We start from the raw sequence: 19,251 nt of genomic DNA, 5'->3' as shown, positions 1-19,251 counted from the left end.
CATCAGTACGTTGTCATCAGTACGCCATTAACGACATCAGTACGTTGTCATCAGTACGCCATCAACGTCATCAGTACGACATCAGTACGTCATCAGTACGTCATCAGTACGCCATTAACGACATCAGTACGACATCAGTACGTCATCAGTACGTTGTCATCAGTACGTCATTAACGACGTCAGTATGACATCAGTATGACATCAGTACGTCATCAGTACGTCATTAACGACATCAGTACGTCATCAGTACGTTGTCATCAGTACGCCATTAACGACATCAGTACGACATCAGTACGTCATCAGTACGTTGTCATCAGTACGTCATTAACGATGTCAGTATGACATCAGTATGACATCAGTACGTCATCAGTACGTCATCAGTACGTCATTAACGACATCAGTACGTCATCAGTACGTCATTAACGACATCAGTACGTCATCAGTACGTTGTCATCAGTACGTCATTAACGACATCAGTACGACATCAGTACGTCATCAGTACATTGTCAGTATGTCGTCATCAGTACGTCATTAACGACATCAGTACGTCGTCAGTACGTCATTAACGACATCAGTACGTCATCAGTACGTTGTCATCAGTATGTCATCAGTACATTGTCAGTATGTCGTCATCAGTACGTCATCAGTACGTTGTCATCAGTATGTCATCAGTACGTTGTCAGTATGTCGTCATCAGTACGTCGTCAGTACGTTGTCATCAGTACGTCATTAACGACGTCAGTATGACATCAGTATGACATCAGTACGTCATCAGTACGTCATCAGTACGTCATTAACGACATCAGTACGTCATCAGTACGTTGTCATCAGTACGTCATTAACGACATCAGTACGTCATCAGTACATTGTCAGTATGTCGTCATCAGTACGTCATTAACGACATCAGTACGTCGTCAGTACGTTGTCATCAGTACGTCATCAGTACGTTGTCAGTACGTCATTAACGACATCAGTACGTTGTCATCAGTACGTCATTAACGACATCAGTACGTCATCAGTACGTTGTCATCAGTACGACATCAGTACGACGTCAGTACGTTGTCAGTACGTCATCAGTACATTAGTTATCAGTAGGTTGTCATAAGTACGTCGTCATCAGTACGTCATTAACAACATCAGTACGACATCAGTACGTCATCAGTACGTCATCAGTACGTTGTCATCAGTACGTTGTCATCAGTACGTCATTAACGTCATCAGTACGTCATCAGTACATTGTCATCAGTACGACGTCAGTACGTTGTCAGTACGTCATCAGTACATTAGTTATCAGTAGGTTGTCATAAGTACGTCGTCATCAGTACGTCATTAACGACATCAGTACGTCCTCAGTACGTTGTCAGTACGACAGAAGGCCGATTTTGTAACCGTCTTTACGCGTCTCTGTAGGTTCAGACCCAGATTTGAGTCCTGATCTCCAGTTTCCAGCTGTAATAACACGAGTCGTCCTCAGTAATGCTACTATAATGAACTAAAACTAAAGTACAAAAACTGAAACTGAGAAAACAAATAAAAATGGTAATTCAGGGCCAACTGTGACCTAAAACATACTGAAATTACAGACTTCATCTCCTGTTTTTGTATTTCTGAATCTATTTGACGTTAAAACTGATGTGAAATTCATTTATTCCTCTTTCTGACACAAGCAGCCAACATCAGCTGCCGGTAGATCATGATAATCGCGGCTACGCTAGTCGGCAAAACGGCAGCAAAACTGGGAGAAAACGCCAAAGTTGGTTGTTCAAGAATAACTGAAATAATTTCTTTAAAATTTTATCTTCTGTTGATGTAAACAATCTCAATATTCAGGTTGAATTCTGTACCTCAGCATTAACAAAAGTATGAAAAAAACTAAATGTTTAACTAATAAAAACTGGCAAACAGATTCTAAAAATGTGTTAAAACTCCTGAATTAGACAAATAAAAAGTCCAAACCAAACCATAATGAAACCCCAGATGACCACCAAGTGTTTTTATTTTCAGTTTGGCTGCAAGTCAGAAAAATAACGAGCAACAAATCAACAACCTCTGCAGCCAAAACCCTGTAAGAATCACCAACGTGTTAACGAGGCGAAGCCTCTTTTGGAGTCCGTCATGTGAAATATAAGCAGGTTTGACTGTGAGCTGCAGTTCGCCTCTCCTCCCTCCGTCTGAGTCCAACATAAAAGAACCGGGCCGAGCAAACCAAGCGGTTCCCGTTCACCACAGCAGCTCCAGGCTGGAGGTTTGGGTTTGATTTATGAAGCAAGAAGAAGAGACGATAAATCAGACGCCTTATTTTTATCTACCAAAACGCTCCAGTGCAAGTCCTTCATCTTGTAATATCTGATTTTTATTAGTAAATCGTTGTTATTCTGGGTGAAACGGCACTCGTGAGCCGCTGCGGGTCATTTTTAAAAATCGTAAAATTTTATTTTTAATCTGTCAAGCAGCAGCGGCAAAAATGAAAATGTCTCGACTTCTCAGGAAAATCTGGGTTTGCAGCATTTAGACAGCAGAATCTGAGGTACGGCCAGCGGATGTGAAAAGGTTAAAATGCGAGAAATTTAACTGGCTTTGTGCGAAAGTAATGAATCAGATTCAAAATCAGAAAACACAAATTCAACATTTAGTAAAAATTCAGTAGGGCGGGTGCTGTGGTGGCGCAGGGGTTAAGCACAACCCACATATGGAGGCCCTAGTCCTCGACGCAGCCGCTGCAGGTTCGATTCCCGGCCGTGGCGACCCTCGCTGCATGTCCTCCCCCGTCTCTCATCAACCACCTTCCTGCCAATTATCTATCAAATAAAGGCCACTAGAGCCAAAAAAATAAAATAAAATTCAGTAGGAACGTTGGGATAATAACACATTTATCAGGATTATAAATTGTCCCTGAAGTTATTGCGATAAACGATATTATTGTTTTTACACATTGTCAAAGATCAATAAACTTTAAAGTCTAATGAATATTTAACGTTGCAACTGGAACGTATTTTAAATATCCAAAATAAAAGAACAAAACTTCAAATAAAATGAATTATGAAGATTTTATCATCCAGTTTCAGACAAAAACAATAAATCGCTCAAATGTGAAATATCGATATTTAATTGGCTTATTTCTGGTTTGATTTGGTTTTAATGAACATAATGGAAGAAAAGAACAAACAAAATTAATTTAAAACAAAAGAATCTTCATCCAAATACAGGAAAGTCTCATATTAAAATAATTCAGCCGCTGTGGTCAGAGGAAGTTATTTCTGGTTTTATGCGTCTCCACCAGTGGAACCAGTAAGAACTGAGTGAATATTTTCATCCGCTTGTTTCAAACTGGACTGAAGTGAAAAGCCTGAAGGACAAAGTTGCATAAAACGGCGCAAAAAACTAAAAACGCATGTAAACAGATGCTCACCGACCTGCAGCGTTTATCTGCAGTGATCATCTCAAGGACGTGTGTGTGTGTGTGCGTGTGTGCGTCTGTGTGTGTGTGCGCACTCTGCAGTAATGAGACTTAGCGAAAGTGTTTGAAAGGCTTTATGGCCGTCATATTTCACTGACAGGCAGCCTTACAGCAGCGCTTCCCAAGGGCACGCATCGCCCGCCACACGCACTCCGGCTGAGACCCGTCGCAGTTACAGAGCACCGCGATGATCGGAGACAGATAAATAAATAACGACACAAACGCTCACTCAGCTCCGCATTGATCTGCCGGTCAGTCGGCCATATTCCTGCCGTCCTGCTTACGGGTCCCCCTAAGCTCGGCCTTATTAAAAGCCTGAACACAAAAGCGGAGAAAGCGGCGACATCGATCCTCGACGGCTTCGTCTTTAATGATCGGTTTCAGTCAAACGACCAGACAAACAGGATGGAGATTTAAGGCCTCTTGGTGCTGGGCAATAAATCAACAACCAGATAAATCACAATAGATCAATACCTCTGATAGAATATTCACTGGGAGAGAAAAGTCTTTAGCTAAGCTAGCTTGGTGGAATCAACTCACTCTCTCGCTCTGTGGTTGCCTAGCAACAGCCTGCTGGCTGAGAAGCAGCTTCAGGTTCCCTCCAACTTTGGTTGCCTAGCAACAGTCTGATCAGGGAAGGTCACACCAACAGCTTGTTAGCATTTCACGCATTTAAAATAAGAATCTAATAATCAACAATTATCAATACCGACTGATATGAAACGTCCAGCCTTAAGGCCTCCGTATGAAAGTTACAGAAAAATCATGGACAAAATGTATTTTTATTGAACACCTGTGTACATTTATCACATTGTTTATCATTTATTGTGAAAAAAACTATCTTAAAATAAAAAAACTATCAAAGAGTTATTCAATATAAATTTTTACACGACATAAAGCAGATTAAAATCGATGTTTTAAGTATTTTGAATCGACTCAGTAAATCTTTCCTCTTGGATCCGTTACTTTCTCTCCCTCTTTCAGGTCAAACACTTATGACTGAAGCTAACGGCTGCAGCCCGCTAGCCGCCACATCTGAACCTAACGGCTACAGCCCGTTAGCCGCCACGTCTGAAGCTAACGGCTACCGCCCGCTAGCCGCCACGTCTGAAGCTGACGGCTACAGCCCGCCAGCCGCCACGTCTGAAGCTAACGGCTACAGCCCGCTAGCCGCCACGTCTGAAGCTAACGGCTACAGCCCGCTAGCCGCCACGTCTGAAGCTAACGGCTACAGCCCGCCAGCCGCCACGTCTGAAGCTAACGGCTACAGCCCGCTAGCCGCCACGTCTGAAGCTAACGACTACAGCCCACTAGCCGCCAAGTCTGAAGCTAACGGCTACAGCCCGCCAGCCGCCACGTCTGAAGCTAACGGCTACAGGCCGCTAGCCGCCACGTCTGAAGCTAACGGCTACAGTCCGCTAGCCGCCACGTCTGAAGCTAACGGCTACAGCCCGCTAGCCGCCACGTCTGAAGCTAACGGCTACAGCCCGCTAGCCGCCAAGTCTGAAGCTAACGGCTACAGGCCGCTAGCCGCCACGTCTGAAGCTAACGGCTACAGCCCGCTAGCCGCCAAGTCTGAAGCTAACGGCTACAGCCCGCCAGCCGCCACGTCTGAAGCTAACGGCTACAGCCCGCTAGCCGCCACGTCTGAAGCTAACGGCTACAGCCCACTACCCGCCACGTCTGAAGCGGAGGCTGCCTGAGGTGTCGGCGGCGGGCTTAACGCCGCGCCGGCAGACGACGCGTCTCGTTCCGCTCGAGTTGGTGCTCAACCTGCCGGAGTTCAGGGTTCAACTCCCGGCGGAGCCGCCGAACACAAAAACACACTCAGGAAGGCACTTAGCAGGGAAGCTATGAGCTCCTGTCACTTTTAATTTGACCTTTGCAGCAACAGAAAAAAAAAAAAACACACAACTGAAGACTGACTTGTAATATTTCTGAGTTTTAAAAGGCAGATACTTAAAGGTTAATCCCGTTTTGCTCAAACAAACTGGGATAAATCGTTGATGTAAAATGAAAAATGTTTATCCTCCAGATTTATCTGCACTAAATTCACTTCAATTTGAGAATTTTGTCACGTTTTTAGTTTACATCATGTCATCAACTCTATCATTTTAAACTGAGAAAACAGGTTAAGACTGTTTTTAGATTAATAAATTGGGCTTTTTTATCTTTTATTAGGACAGATCAGTCTCCCTCGCCCGCCGTGTGTGAAGCTATTCCACATTTTCAGGTGAATTTTTCCAAACTTAACTCAAGTTGCTGAATTTAAAAAAAATGAAGATGTGTTTCCTTCAGACTTCCCAAAAAAATTAAATGGTTTCAGTCTTATTCCCAAATGTCCCACTCCTGCAGGTTTGCAGAACCTGAGGAACAGCGTTAGAGTTCATTTTACACTTTCTTTCCTTGAAAATTTTGTAACTTTTCTAAATGTTTTCCAGTTTCTAATAATCTTTTTTTTACCAATGACTTATAGACTTTAAATTACGTTCATGCACAATTTTATGCTGCAGATTTATTACAATGTTTCCCGAGTCAGCAGGAGAGAAACAGGCCCACAGCATCACAGACCCTCCTCCGAACTAAACAGAGATGGTTTTAAAATATTCATTCCTGTTTCGTTTCAGACCAACCTGAAGGGTTTTGGCTGGGAAAATCTTTCCGTTCTCAAAGAACCAACAGAGAACTTCTCCCAAACAAAAACAACAATGTGGAATCTGTTTGGTGTCTTTGTAGAGTTCAGGTTAAATTCAGATCATTTTGAAACTCAGGAAAGATTTTTTTTACTTTGTGCGGCTCCAATCTGATTTAAAGGTGAATATCTGGATGGGTCTGTGGCCTATAAAAAACATGTTCATTACATTTTCTGAACAAAATCATTCTGAGGTTTCAGTTTGCTCACTTCTGCCTATTTGAGCTGTTTTATGGTTCTGTCACTTTAAATCCAAATAAGCCGCTGTGACCACGCCCCCAACTCAACATTTACAGTGGCACGTAAAAAATGGCTCCAAACAGACGCGTGATTATACAAATGTACAGCTCTGAAAAGCATTAGTAGAGCCTCCTGTACAACTGTCTTAAGAATGCAGCAAGTGGTTTGATTTTCCAGCAGCCATTGTACAGCGGTAAAAGTGGCTGACCAAACGTGCTGGAGCGCAGCTGGGGTTGCTAGGTAACGGGCAGAACTCAGCTGGGGTTGCTAGGTAACGGGCAGAACTCAGCTGGGGTTGCTAGGTAACCGGCTGATTTGTGACATTACATTCTAAACGGTTTTGAAACAATTAATTTTCCAGGAACCAAAGATCATGCTGCCAAAAACAGTTGGGTGTTTTTTTTTAGAAGCAGTAAAAACCCAAATAGAAATACAATTCAGATTTAGCAAAATATGTCCACTTCAACAAGATGTAAAAAGTATTTTGAAAATTCCAGTAAAAGACTTCGATGTTCAGCTGCAGCTTCGTCTCTGCCAGTGAGTCTGCGATACAACGGTCTGTCTGGGACAGACTCGGATCCAAGCAAACAACTTCAGATGATTGTAAAATCTCATAAACAAACACAAACACATCTGGGAAAATGAAAGGGCAACTCAGAAAAAGCTCAGAAAGAGTCGCAGGCCAGCAGAGCTCTGATCCGCCGCGGCGCTCCGGCTCAGACGCTTCAGCCCCGCCACCATTTTTCACCGTTAATTTGACAAATTTGGACAGATTCAAAGCAGCAATTTCATTTAGAGGAAATCATCCCCTCCACGACTGATAAACAGCAGACAACTGGAATGAATAAGTCGTTTAATGAAGACGGGAAGCGGCTAACAAACAGGAAATTCATTACTGACACAGATGTGTGTGTGTGTGTGTGTGTGTGTGTGTGTGTGTGTGTGTGTGTGTGTGTGTGTGTGTGTGTGTGTGTGTGTGTGTGTGTGTGTGTGTGATTTGTAATATTGCAGTTTTTCATCTCTCACTCTGAGGCTTAGAGCTGCATAAGAGGCTTTGAGAGCTGAAACGTCGATGGAAGAGTGTCAGGTGTTTGGTTAGCTTGTGTGGCCTTTTGCGACAGATGTGTGCAGGTTTCTGGTGTGTGTGTGTGTGTGTGTGTGTGTGTGTGTGTGTGTGTGTGCGTGTGTGTGTGCAGAGGGGATATTTAATACTGAAAACTGAAATCATGGCGCGGGATTAAAGACTTGAGCTCTGAAATGGTGGCAGACGACAAACAGCAGATCCAGAGGATGAACCTAAAGTTCCTCGTGTTTTTAAAAGCCAACATGCAGAAACTTTTAACCTTATTTCTTTATATTCTGCTATTAAATTGTCTTTCAATCATTTATTGGTTTTTGAAAAATTGTTCTCCAGGATTTGTGAAGACTAAATTTGACATTACACTTCAAAAACACAAAATATTACCAAGTAGTTTTGGTCTATTATTACACATGAAATAAGACAAAAGCATCTTCAAAGTAACTTTTCAGCGCGATGTAGGAGCTCGATTTCAGTAAATACTGATGATAAAGTAATTATTCCACTGGCAGGTTACTTCAGCTATGATGACACATTTTCCCAGTGAAATAATCTGCCAGTTAAACTCGTATTTTTCATCAATATTAAGAAATTATTGACTTAAAATGAGCTCCTGTGTTGAGCTAAAACTTACTTGATACAGATGTAAATTAGTTTTGTTTTATTTCAAGTGTGATAAGATATTTGCACAATAAATACTTGGTAAGATTTTGTTTCTAGAGTGAGAGTTTGAACTTAAAGTTGTTTTTAAATACCAAAATATTTTATATTCTTTCATTAAATTGTTTTTAAATCATTTATTGGGTCTTGAATAGGATTTCTGAAAACCAAATTGATGGAAAACTTTGACTTCGAAGTCGTTGCAACATGGTGCAGCTGCCTAAAAAGCAAAACGTAAAGAAAAAAAAAACAATCGTCGGAGACGTGGCGTCGCTGCCGCGTGATTCTGCCGGGTGTCAGGTTTATCTGGGCTTTAATTAGGACGTAATCGGCTCCGTCTCCTCTGCAGCTGTGCGAACGTGAGTGGAATCAGACGCCGTCCTCTGGGGCGTCTCGTTAAGCGTCGTTTTCGGTTCGGATCAGACTCATTAAAGTGGCTTTATCCGCGGTGATGCAGCCGCCGCCACAGCAGGAATGTCTTCTGCCGTCCCACACAGTGGGAGCTGCTTTTTTTTTTCTACCAGCAGAAACTTTCATTGGTTCCACTTTTTCACAGGCAATCAATGCAAAGTGGGTCAGAGATTTTAAAGCTGGAAATGGAAAGATTTAACTGCACAAATGAAGCTTGTTGTGGTAAAGAAAGCGATTTCTTATTGACGATTAATTGATCAATAAGATTAATCAACCCCAGCAATAAACCCCTAGCAACCTCAGCGGAGTTCTGCCCGTTACCTAGCAACCCCAGCGGAGTTCTGCCCGTTACCTACCAACCCCAGCGGAGTTCTGCCCGTTACCTAGCAACCCCAGCGGAGCTCTGCCCGTTACCTGGCAACCCCAGCGGAGTTCTGCCCGTTACCTAGCAACCCCAGCGGAGTTCTGCCCGTTACCTAGCAACCCCAGCTGAGTTCTGCCCGTTACCTAGCAACCCCAGCGGAGTTCTGCCCGTTACCTAGCAACCCCAGCGGAGTTCTGCCCGTTACCTAGCAACCCCAGCGGAGTTCTGCCCGTTACCTAGCAAAATTCTGCAGATTTTTCATTTAACTATTGGAGCTTTGATTATTGCAGTATTAGAAACACTTTGAGACACTTTAAAGACATATCAAGACGAATGAAACGAAACTGGTTCGGTTGTTTTAAAGCTAAATGAAGCTGGAAACTGACCGATTCAAACGCATAACTAAAGCTTGATGAGGCAAATAAAGTGATTTCTTCTCAAAATAAAAACACAAACCAACTTGTTCAGGCTTGTCGATAATATTTCCAGTCAGTCAAAACGCAGAATGTCATGTAATTAGGAAGCCCTAAAGTTTAGGGCTTCAGCTGACGATTAGTCATCAGAATCAATTATTCTGACGACTAATCGATTAATCAGATTCTGCAGATTTTCATTTAAGTTTTTTTATAAATAGAATATTAGAAATACATTAAGAAAATTTAAATAAGACATTAATTTGACTTTTTAAATGAGAGAATAAACATTTTATTGACTAAAATGTAATAACAGTATTTCTTCAGTGAACGCAGGTCATTTGTAGTAAAGGAAGTAGTCAAAGAAGGTTTTATTTCATCTAAAATACAAAATCTGTACATATTTTTGTACAGTTTTGGTTTAACTACAGCTCTGAGTGTGTTATACTTTCAGCAAATAACCTTTTTCAGTCTGTATTCTCGAGTTAATGATTAGCTGATTGTTAAATTAGAAGACCATTATTTCAATGGATTAATCCGATTAATCACGATTAATCGTTTCAGCCCCACTAAACTTCAAAGTAATCAACACAAACAGTGAAGAAACCAGATTTTCCTCTGGTTTGTGCTGATTTTTCAGGAGGCAGATATGAAGCTACAGGTGAAGGCAGATTATTTGGTTCATCAGCTCATCTCCAGGCTCTAAATTCGCCGTCACGTTCCAACAGCTCAGCAGAAAGGAGGAGAAGAGGTCGATTCTAATTATAAAACAAGTGTAGCAAATGAATATTTGATGCAAAGTGACGGCGACTCTATTGGTTTTGTGGTCAGAAGGATTTACTGGCCGCTGCTGTCGGTTTGGACCAGATTTCAGTGATGACTGCAAAACGCCTCGCTGTTCTTCCATCACTCTGTGACCTTCAGCATTTTGGTGTCGTTTGTATCCAGCCTGAGCATCTGCTGCCCTGAGACTCTGGGTAAATATTACATTAGCATAAAAAATGCAAGTTCATAACATTTGGCATATATTAGCCAACGATCACTGAAAGTTATGAATGAAGCACACGCTGATGTTTTCATGACAATCCATCCGCAGCCTGACTTTAACCCAGATTATCTGGTTTGAAAGGCTCATCAAACCTTTTTTAAAAAGCTTTTCTTCCACACAGCGGCCCCATTGACCAGATACTTTTTGTCTATTTTTTAAAATATATTTTCTTCTGGCCAAAGTTGCGAATTTTATCTTAACCTAATTAGGATTAATAATTAGGATTATTTTTTACCAAAACAGTTAAAATGCTGCACACAACTTTCCCCCCAAAAGACTTGCAAGTAACTTTTAAAATAACATTTCATTTACTTATTATTTCTTTTAAGTAAATAATTACTAAATATTGATGAAAAAGTACTAGAAATTTTGCTAATTTTGCTTGTAATTTAACACCTTGAAATTGGGTCTCTGTCTCTTTAAGAAACTCCTGCTCATTCTGAAGCTCCGCCTTCAGGAAGTCGTCCCAACATGGCTCCTCTATCAACAACGTTTTTACCAGAGTTACACTGAGAAGCAGCTCCTATAATGAGCTCAGCAGATGCTGCTAATTGCTGCCGGCTAGTCTGAAGGATTTTCTCAAAACATGCATGAGACAACTAGGGCAACACGACAGCTATGTTTTAGATGAGAGAATAACATTATAACATGATGTAAAGCTCAAATAGTTAGGGGAAGTTAGCAAAAACGCTAAACAAAGTGTGCAAATAAAGAGTGAATAAAAAGATTTAATTAACTTCCTGTAGGGATTCAGCAACGAGACATTTTTTTTTTTAAATAAGTAAATGGAGGCGGAGGGTTTTGATTGGCTGACGTATCGACGGCGGTCTGGATGCAGCTCAGGTCGGAGCGACTGCGACGTCCTTCTGGTTTCCACTTCGCTCCAGAGAGCAGCAGCCAGACAGATAGAGGCTAAATTTAGAGGCGGCACTGCCTTGTACTGTACGGGTGCGTAATAAATCTGTTGTGCCATAATAGTGGCCTGTGTGTGTGTGTGTGTGTGTGTGTGTGTGTGTGTGTGTGTGTGTGTGTGTGTGTGTGTGTGTGTGTGTGTGTGTGTGTGTGTGCGTGCGCGCGCGTGCGTGCGTGCGTGCGTGTTTTAAGGATGAATGGTGGCCTGTCTCATCACCGATGCTGCGGCTCTCAGCTAATTGGTCGTCTCCTTAAGTGCTGCTGCTGCACTATTCTCCAGATGGGATGGAGGGAGGGAGAGACGGAGGAAGAGGAGGAAGAAGAGGATGATTGATGGCGGAGGATAGAAAGAAGCCGCATCGAGAGGATGAATAAAAAAACCAGGAAGGAAGGATGAGGGGGGTGGAATGAACGAGTGAAGGAATGTGAGCTGAACAGAATATTCTCCTTGTAATGCAAATGAAACACATGAAAACCAACATATGTGATATATTCTATATTCTGCAGTTTTTTAATGTCTATTGAAACATTTATTTTGATTTGCCCTCATTTCTGGCACCAACTCAGTTTCAGGAGAACGTTGACCTCCTTTCCTGATTTCTGCGATGAAACTCGCTACATCCTGACGTTTCAGTTCTTACACAATAATTGAATGATTTTGTATATTTATTTGGTTTGAGGCTATAAATATCTGATTATCTGAGTTTTGCAGAAGTGCTCCTGTTTGTTTGTTTCTGTGCTAAAGCTGAGTGAATTGCTTCAGTAAAATGTCTGTTTTCTCTGACGACCAACTTGCTGATTGTGATTTTTTTTCTAAAAACTTTCACAGTTTTAAAGAAAAAATGAGCTGCAGGTTGTAAGATTACAGTAATAACATTAAATTCAACATAAGATGTACACATGAAAGAAAAAAAGCAACAATTAAAACAGATAATTGTGCTAATTCTGCTAACGCTAAAGCACTTTTAAAGTTAGCTTCCGCTAGATACCAGAAGCTAATGCTAAATGCTAACTTTAAATTAACTTGCATCATAATTTACATGTTCTATAATATCCTTAGATGTTGTATTTAAGTTTATATCTTGTTGTTTTCCTGTATGTTTTGAAATAAAGTTATTTGATCCTGAACATTAATGTTTAACTAAAATTCCTATCCTGTAAAACTTTATTCAATTGAAAGTTTATAAAACAGAAAAATAAATCAGCATTTATCAGGAAACATTCATGTGTAGGAAGCTAAGCTAAACAAGTTAGCAAAAGGGAAAACTTGGGAAGTTCTGCTGTGGAAATTCAAGTTTCTACTTTATACTTTTGTTTCTAAAAACTTGTTGGTGTTTTTAATTTCATCAACATTTTTCCAACTTTGAGTGAAACGAAGTAACTTCTGAACTGCTGAAGGTGTGAGAGCGACGATGAGGAGCAGCTTCAGGACAACACACTGCAGCAACGCCGCTCTTCATCAGACGGCCTCCGCTACTCCCAACACACACACACACACACACACACACACACACACACACACACACACACACACACACACACACACACACACACACACACACACACACACACACTCCCAGACGGACTCCTGCAGCAGGTGGGCCTTTTGATTTGTTACCCAGGAAGAACCGAGTCTCATTTGCATACAGATGCCCCCTTCAGCGCAGAGGAAGGGTTTAACGACACACACACACACACACACACACACACACACACACACACACACACACACACACACACACACACACACACACACACACACACACAGCTCCTTCTGTCCCAGACAACACTCTCTTTCTCTTTCATTCCTGCACTCGTCTCCCTTCCTCCCGTCTTTCTCACCCAAACAGATCACGAGCCACGTCTGTGTGCATACAAATATTTTCACAGATTTACATCCAATGTTTAAGTGTGAAGACATTCTTTGGATTTATACAAGTTTTTCCCTTTCCCTCTTTCTTCCCTTTGCCCAAGCTGAAGTAGTTGCATCCATGTGTGTGTGTGTGTGTGTGTGTGTGTGTGTGTGTGTGTGTGTGTGTCTTAGAGGCTCTTGAACCCTGCATCTGCTCTGGCTGGCAGAGCTTCCAGGAGCCTCATGCGCTGATGTCAAACAACAGCCGCTTGTTTGCAGACCTCCGATGCACAAATTCAAACGCTCTTAAACACACAAATTAAAAAAATAAAAATAAAAGAGGAGCCGGGTTTAAAGCGCAATAAATTCTGGGAGACAGCAGGATAAAGTGGAAGCATCGATGCAGCTGGGCTGAGCGCGAGATCACGTGCAATACACACACACACACACACACACACACACACACACAAAAATGGTCTTTTTTCACCACGATGCGTTAAGCTAAATTCTTGTTTCAGCCAAAACTGCACAATAAAAAAAAAGCAGAAACCAAGACTAAATCCCAAACTTTAAAGTCTCTAAAAGCTGCAGCTCAGCCCGACCCAAAAAACACATTAAAGTTTGGAGAAAAAAAACATAAACTCAAGATCTGAAAATGCAGAAACGTTACAACCGCTCCGAGTTCAACTAAAGGTGATTCCGCCCAAAACAGAAGCTCCGGCCTCCACAAGAGAAAAAACACAGCAGCTTCTCACTGGACAAACATTTTCACAACCAGCGTAACAGAAATGATTTTTATATTTTAAAGGAATTTCAATAACAAGTTCACAAATGTAATAAAACTCAGAAATCTGCATCGCTAAAAGCTTTTTTTTCCCCCACTTGTTTTCCAACAACTCCTGCTTTCTGGCTGCAGATTGTGAAATAATTCGTTGCAGCTGCCTGCAGGCATCCCTCCGCTCTACGGGCGAATTATGAGTTTCCAGCTTTAAATACGTCCACGTTTGTTACCTAAATGATCAATGAATAACCCAACGCTTGCACACGGAGTGACACCTCTCTCTGCCGCAGCGTCTCGTGCAGCACGTGGTTTTTGGTTTCGCAGCATTCTTACGATGTTTCGTGGTTAAAAGAAACTTTCAGCTCAGCAGAAGATTTAAACGCTGCAAACATTTAGCGTCGCTCATGCAGCTGCAGGTCGCGTCAGGCCAGCTTTAGGAGTTTAGACAAACAGAACGTCTGATCCTGTAATCCTGATCTCTCTCTGCTGGGGTGTGTGTGTGTGTGTGTGTGTGTGTGTGTGTGTGTGTGTGTGTGTGTGTGTGTGTGTGTGTGTGTGTGTGTGTGTATTAATGTCCCAGAAGATTTAATAACTCTCACACTTCAAATCAGCTGAGTGGTGCCGACAGGAGAAATTCTCCAAATGGTTTGAAATTTGTCTGATTTGTGGTTCTGCGGAGCGTCTGAGTGTGTAGTAGTCAACATGTTTCCTCTTCCATGTCAAAACAGCAACGGATGAAAACTGAAGGACGTATTTACATCAGCCATGTTTAGTCCACTTTAATCAAACTACAGTCCCTTCGCCTAGAAAGTTCGGTTCAAATGTGTGTCTGAAAGAACCAGTAACCGCTCCAAAAGCAGGAAGGGAACTACAGAGCAGGGCATTCTGGGTAAATACAACCAAAACAAAAGCGCTAGTCTAGCGCTAGCAGGAGAAATGGTCCACGGTCGTTTAGCCAAAGACAAAAGAAAAATCGTACAACCGCTAAAATCTGACGCTACTCCAGTTTGTGTACGTTTTGTGAAGAAGGCCGTCGTGAGCAAAACGTCACCAACAGTTTGTTAATGTCAAAAATACACAATTTCACAATTGTGGTGTTTCCATTAAATATGCAAAACAAATTAAAATCACACGTGATTAAAAAACGTGCTGTTTGAATAATTCCTGTCTTCTTCTTCATGGGTTTCACCAGTAGCAACAGCTGGTTGTTGATCATGTGACTCGTGATGCAAAACAAGCGTTTCCTTTGCAGTTTAGTGAAATAAACTAAATTTTAATACGACCATAAAAAAAACACGTCATCAAAACGTTATTATCAAAAAACAAGTTTGTTTCTTTTAAGTGAATTTATTTTCTAAATGTCAAATTGCACAATAAGTAATTCAATGGAAATGCAGCTGGTGTCTTTTTCCTGTTGCTTTCTTCAGTGGTTCTCAGTGCAGCGCCCCCTCAGGTGAGGAGGGGAACAGCTTTTTCAACGTGTTTGGTTTGTTTGACTCAGTGAAAATGAACCACAGCAGCTGAAAATGTAACAAATGATGCAACTTTGGTTCCCAATCAAACCAAATGTACCAGGTGGGAAACCATGTTTAAAGTATTACCATCCCTCCATCCATCCACCCATCCATCCATTCATCCATCCAACCAACCAACCAACCATCCATCCATCCATCCATCCACCCACCCACCCACCCACCCATCCAACCATCCACCCATCCATTCACCCATCCATCCATCCATTCACCCATCCATCCAACCAACCAACCATCCATCCATCCATTCACCCATCCATCCAACCATCCATCCAACCATCCACCCATCCATTCACCCATCCATCCATCCATTCACCCATCCATCCAACCAACCAACCATCCATCCATCCAACCAACCAACCAACCAACCATCCATCCATCAACTCATCCAACCAACCAACCAACCAACCACCCACCCACCCACCCACCCACCCACCCACCCACCCACCCACCCACCCACCCATCCATCCATCCATCCATCCATCCATCCATCCATCCATCCATCCATCCATCCATCCACCATCCATCAATCCATCCACCCACCCACCAACCAACCAACCAACCCACCCACCCATCCATCCATTCACCCATCCATCCACCCATCCATCCACTCATCCATCCAACCATCCACCCATCCATTCACCCATCCATCCAACCAACCAACCAACCATCCATCCATCCAACCAACCAACCAACCATCCATCAACTCATCCACTCATCCAACCAACCACCCACCCACCCACCCACCCATCCATCCATCCATCCATCCATCCATCCATCCACTCATCCATCCATCCAACCACCCATCCACCCGTCCATCCATCCAACCACCCACCCACCCACCCACCCATCCATCCATCCATCCATCCATCCATCCATCCATCCATCCAACCACCCATCCATCCATCCATCCATCCATCCATCCATCCATCCATCCAACCACCCACCCACCCATCCATCCATCCATCCATCCATCCATCCATCCATCCATCCACTCATCCATCCATCCAACCACCCATCCACCCGTCCATCCATCCAACCACCCACAAACCCACCCACCCACCAACCAACCAACCAACCAACCAACCCAACCACCCACCCACCCACCCATCCATCCATCCATCCATCCATCCATCCATCCATCCATCCATCCATCCATCCATCCATCCATCCATCCATCCATCCATCCATCCATCCATCCATCCATCCATCCATCCATCCATCCATCCATCCATCCATCCCAGGGTTTGTGAGCCTTACCAGGATAGAAGTCTTTGGATTTTGACAGTTTGATGGTGGCTCCAGTCTCTTTCTGCAGCTGAACGATGGTCTGGCCTCCTTTCCCGATGATTGAACCAGCAGCATAGCTGGGAATCAAAACCTTCAGGAAGTACTCGCCTTCCTCTGCGGCAGGAAACAGGAAACAGGAAGTCAGAAAGTGCAATAAATGTCGACTTTGTTACAAGCTGAAAAAAAAACAACCAAAAACCGAGCAACAACATGCTTTTACAACCTTTGTCCTCATGCATGCCTTCTGATTTCAAACAGTTTTCGGCCGACCTCGTCGTTCCAACGCTCCATAAATCTACCCAGTCACTTCCAATGACGACTGTTATCATGACAGCTAATTATTTCCATAATCAGATGATTCTTCGCCGGCGTTATCTCCCCTCTCTCTCTCCTCACACCCGTTTGAGCAAACCTCTAAACGCTCCCTCCGGATTGGTCTGATCTAATTTCAGTGTGGGATTTCAGGAATCTGGTCCTCGTCATCATCAGACGCGCTGCGCCGCGGTTTTGCTATTAGTGCTAATCAGACAGAAACGACGCTCCCGCCTACCTGTCACTACACACATGGTAAATCATTCTGTATAAAGACTGAACTATTTTGCGGATGGATATTTCAATTACTGAAAGCTGCATTCACCCTGGGCGGCTTTTACACTGCAAAAAACGAAATCTTACCAAGTTGGTCTAGTTTCTAGTGAAAATATTTCAGTAAATTTGACATAAGACAAAACTAACTTCTGAGTAACTTTACAGGAAAATACAAGAACTTGTTTTAATTCAATAATTCCTTAATGTTGATGAAAAAATACTAGTTCCCCTGGCAGATTGACATAAAACATATTATTCCCATTTTATAGGTGAAACAATCTGCCAATGTAACTAGAACTTTTTCATCAATATTAAAGATTTTCAACTTAAAACAAGCTCCGTTATCTTGCTGAAAAGTTACTTGTAAGCTAGTTTTGTCTTCTTTTGTCTTATTTCAACTGTACTAAAATATTTACACTAAAAATAGACCAAAAATACTTGGTGTGATTTTGTGTTTTTGCAGTGAAAAGGAAAGATTTCAAAGCAAATAGATCGACATTTGTGAGATTAAGCAGTTCTCAACATTACGCTGCAAAAACACAAAATCTTACCAAGTATTTTTGGTCTATTTAAAGTAACCTTTCAACAAGAAATAGAACCTTGTTTTAAGTTAATAAAGTACTTGTCCCACTGGTAATGTTCCACTGCACCGTTACCTAGCAACCCCAGCCAAGCCCAATCCGTTACCTAGCAACCCCAGCCAAACCCAATCCGTAACCTAGCAACCCAGTTCTAGTTCCACTGGCAGATAATTTCACTTATGACATGGTAAGAATTTCTTGTAATAAGTGAAATAATCTACCGGTGGTACTAGTACTAGAATATCAAGGAATTATTGACATAAAACAAGATTCTATTGCTTAAATTTTACTTCTAAGTTACTTTTTTATTATTTCAACTGTGCTAGGATATTTGCATTAGAACTAGACAAAAAGTGCCTGGTAAATTCTTGCGTTTTTGCAGTGTAGATCTGATTTCAGCAAGATCAATCCCATCAGTCAGGGAATTTAAAGAGTCATTATTAATTTATTGGAAAAAGCACGTAATAATAAAAATATTCCAAAAAACTATTAGAAATGTTGTCTAATTTAAATCATACACAAGATTTGAGCATTTATGTAAATACGTATCATCATTATTTATCACAACTCAAGCAACGAAATGGATATGTAGTTTGTTTATGAGGGTAAAAATGAAAGTAGGAATGGTTGAAACAGCATTTCCATTTCAATGTTTCTGCTTTATTACTCATTTGATGCTCTGAATAAAAAGGAACAAATTTTGCCCCCCAAATTTCTGTGAAAACTGAAAAACTAAAAGCAGAATCTGAACAAAACAAAAAAACAGAAACAGAAACCTTGATGGATTCAGTCCTATTTTTAAAAAATGACAAAGAAAATAAAACATCAATTCCTCTAAAAAACAAGACTGACCTTTAGGTTATTACAGCAGCTCTTCAAGGTTTCTCCTCATTCTTACTTGGGAAAATATGAGCTTTTCTGTTTAATTTCATCTTTTAACATCTAATTTGTGCTTTGCAGTTTGATGCTTTTGTTCAAGGCTACAAACTTGGTTTTAAACCGTTTCTTTGACATTTAATCTCGTCTTTTACTCAAAATTTTATTTAATACAAACATAAAAACTCTGCATCATAAGCAATAAACTAAATTATAAAGCAAAACAAAATGTTTTCATTAAAAATGGTTTACTAAGACCTACATAGATGAAACTGTAAACAGAAGTCCTATCAGACTAAAATGTCTGATAATCCAGGACGCGTAACGTCTGGGGACAGATTAAAAATAGGATTATAATAAAGGACGCACTTTATCACCGCTGCAAAACTAAAACAAGACGTTTAATATTTAAAAACTGTATCATCAGATGGACAAAAGTATAAAGTTAAGTGGAAATTTTGGGATTTTAAGGAAGA

At 41.6% G+C, this 19,251-nt stretch overlaps 2 protein-coding genes across 7 annotated transcripts in view; one reads left to right on the top strand and one right to left on the bottom strand.

Moving 5' to 3' along the window:
• LOC145554569 (uncharacterized) overlaps window positions 1–9,357 on the top strand; it is a 30,819-nt gene extending 21,462 nt beyond the window's left edge. Inside the window, exon 2 of the mRNA XM_081614697.1 lies at window positions 4,442–9,357. Within this exon, the coding sequence (XP_081470823.1) occupies window positions 4,453–5,160 (708 nt within the window). The 5' untranslated portion in view covers window positions 4,442–4,452 and the 3' untranslated portion in view covers window positions 5,161–9,357. The remainder of the gene's footprint in view (window positions 1–4,441) is intronic.
• The window catches only part of nova2 (NOVA alternative splicing regulator 2), a 104,515-nt gene that overhangs the window by 62,360 nt on the left and 22,904 nt on the right, over window positions 1–19,251 (bottom strand). For all 6 annotated transcript variants that reach the window (XM_081614691.1, XM_081614692.1, XM_008426572.3 and 3 more), the window contains one exon: window positions 16,701–16,844. In XM_081614691.1, coding sequence (XP_081470817.1) covers window positions 16,701–16,844 — 144 coding nt within the window. The remainder of the gene's footprint in view (window positions 1–16,700; window positions 16,845–19,251) is intronic.

The sequence above is a fragment of the Poecilia reticulata genome, chromosome 13 (assembly GCF_904066995.2).
Source record: "Poecilia reticulata chromosome 13, P_reticulata-male-v2, whole genome shotgun sequence".
Lineage (NCBI taxonomy): Eukaryota > Metazoa > Chordata > Actinopteri > Cyprinodontiformes > Poeciliidae > Poecilia > Poecilia reticulata.
Note: the sequence above shows the minus strand (reverse complement) of the source record. Positions and strands in the feature narration are given on the sequence as shown.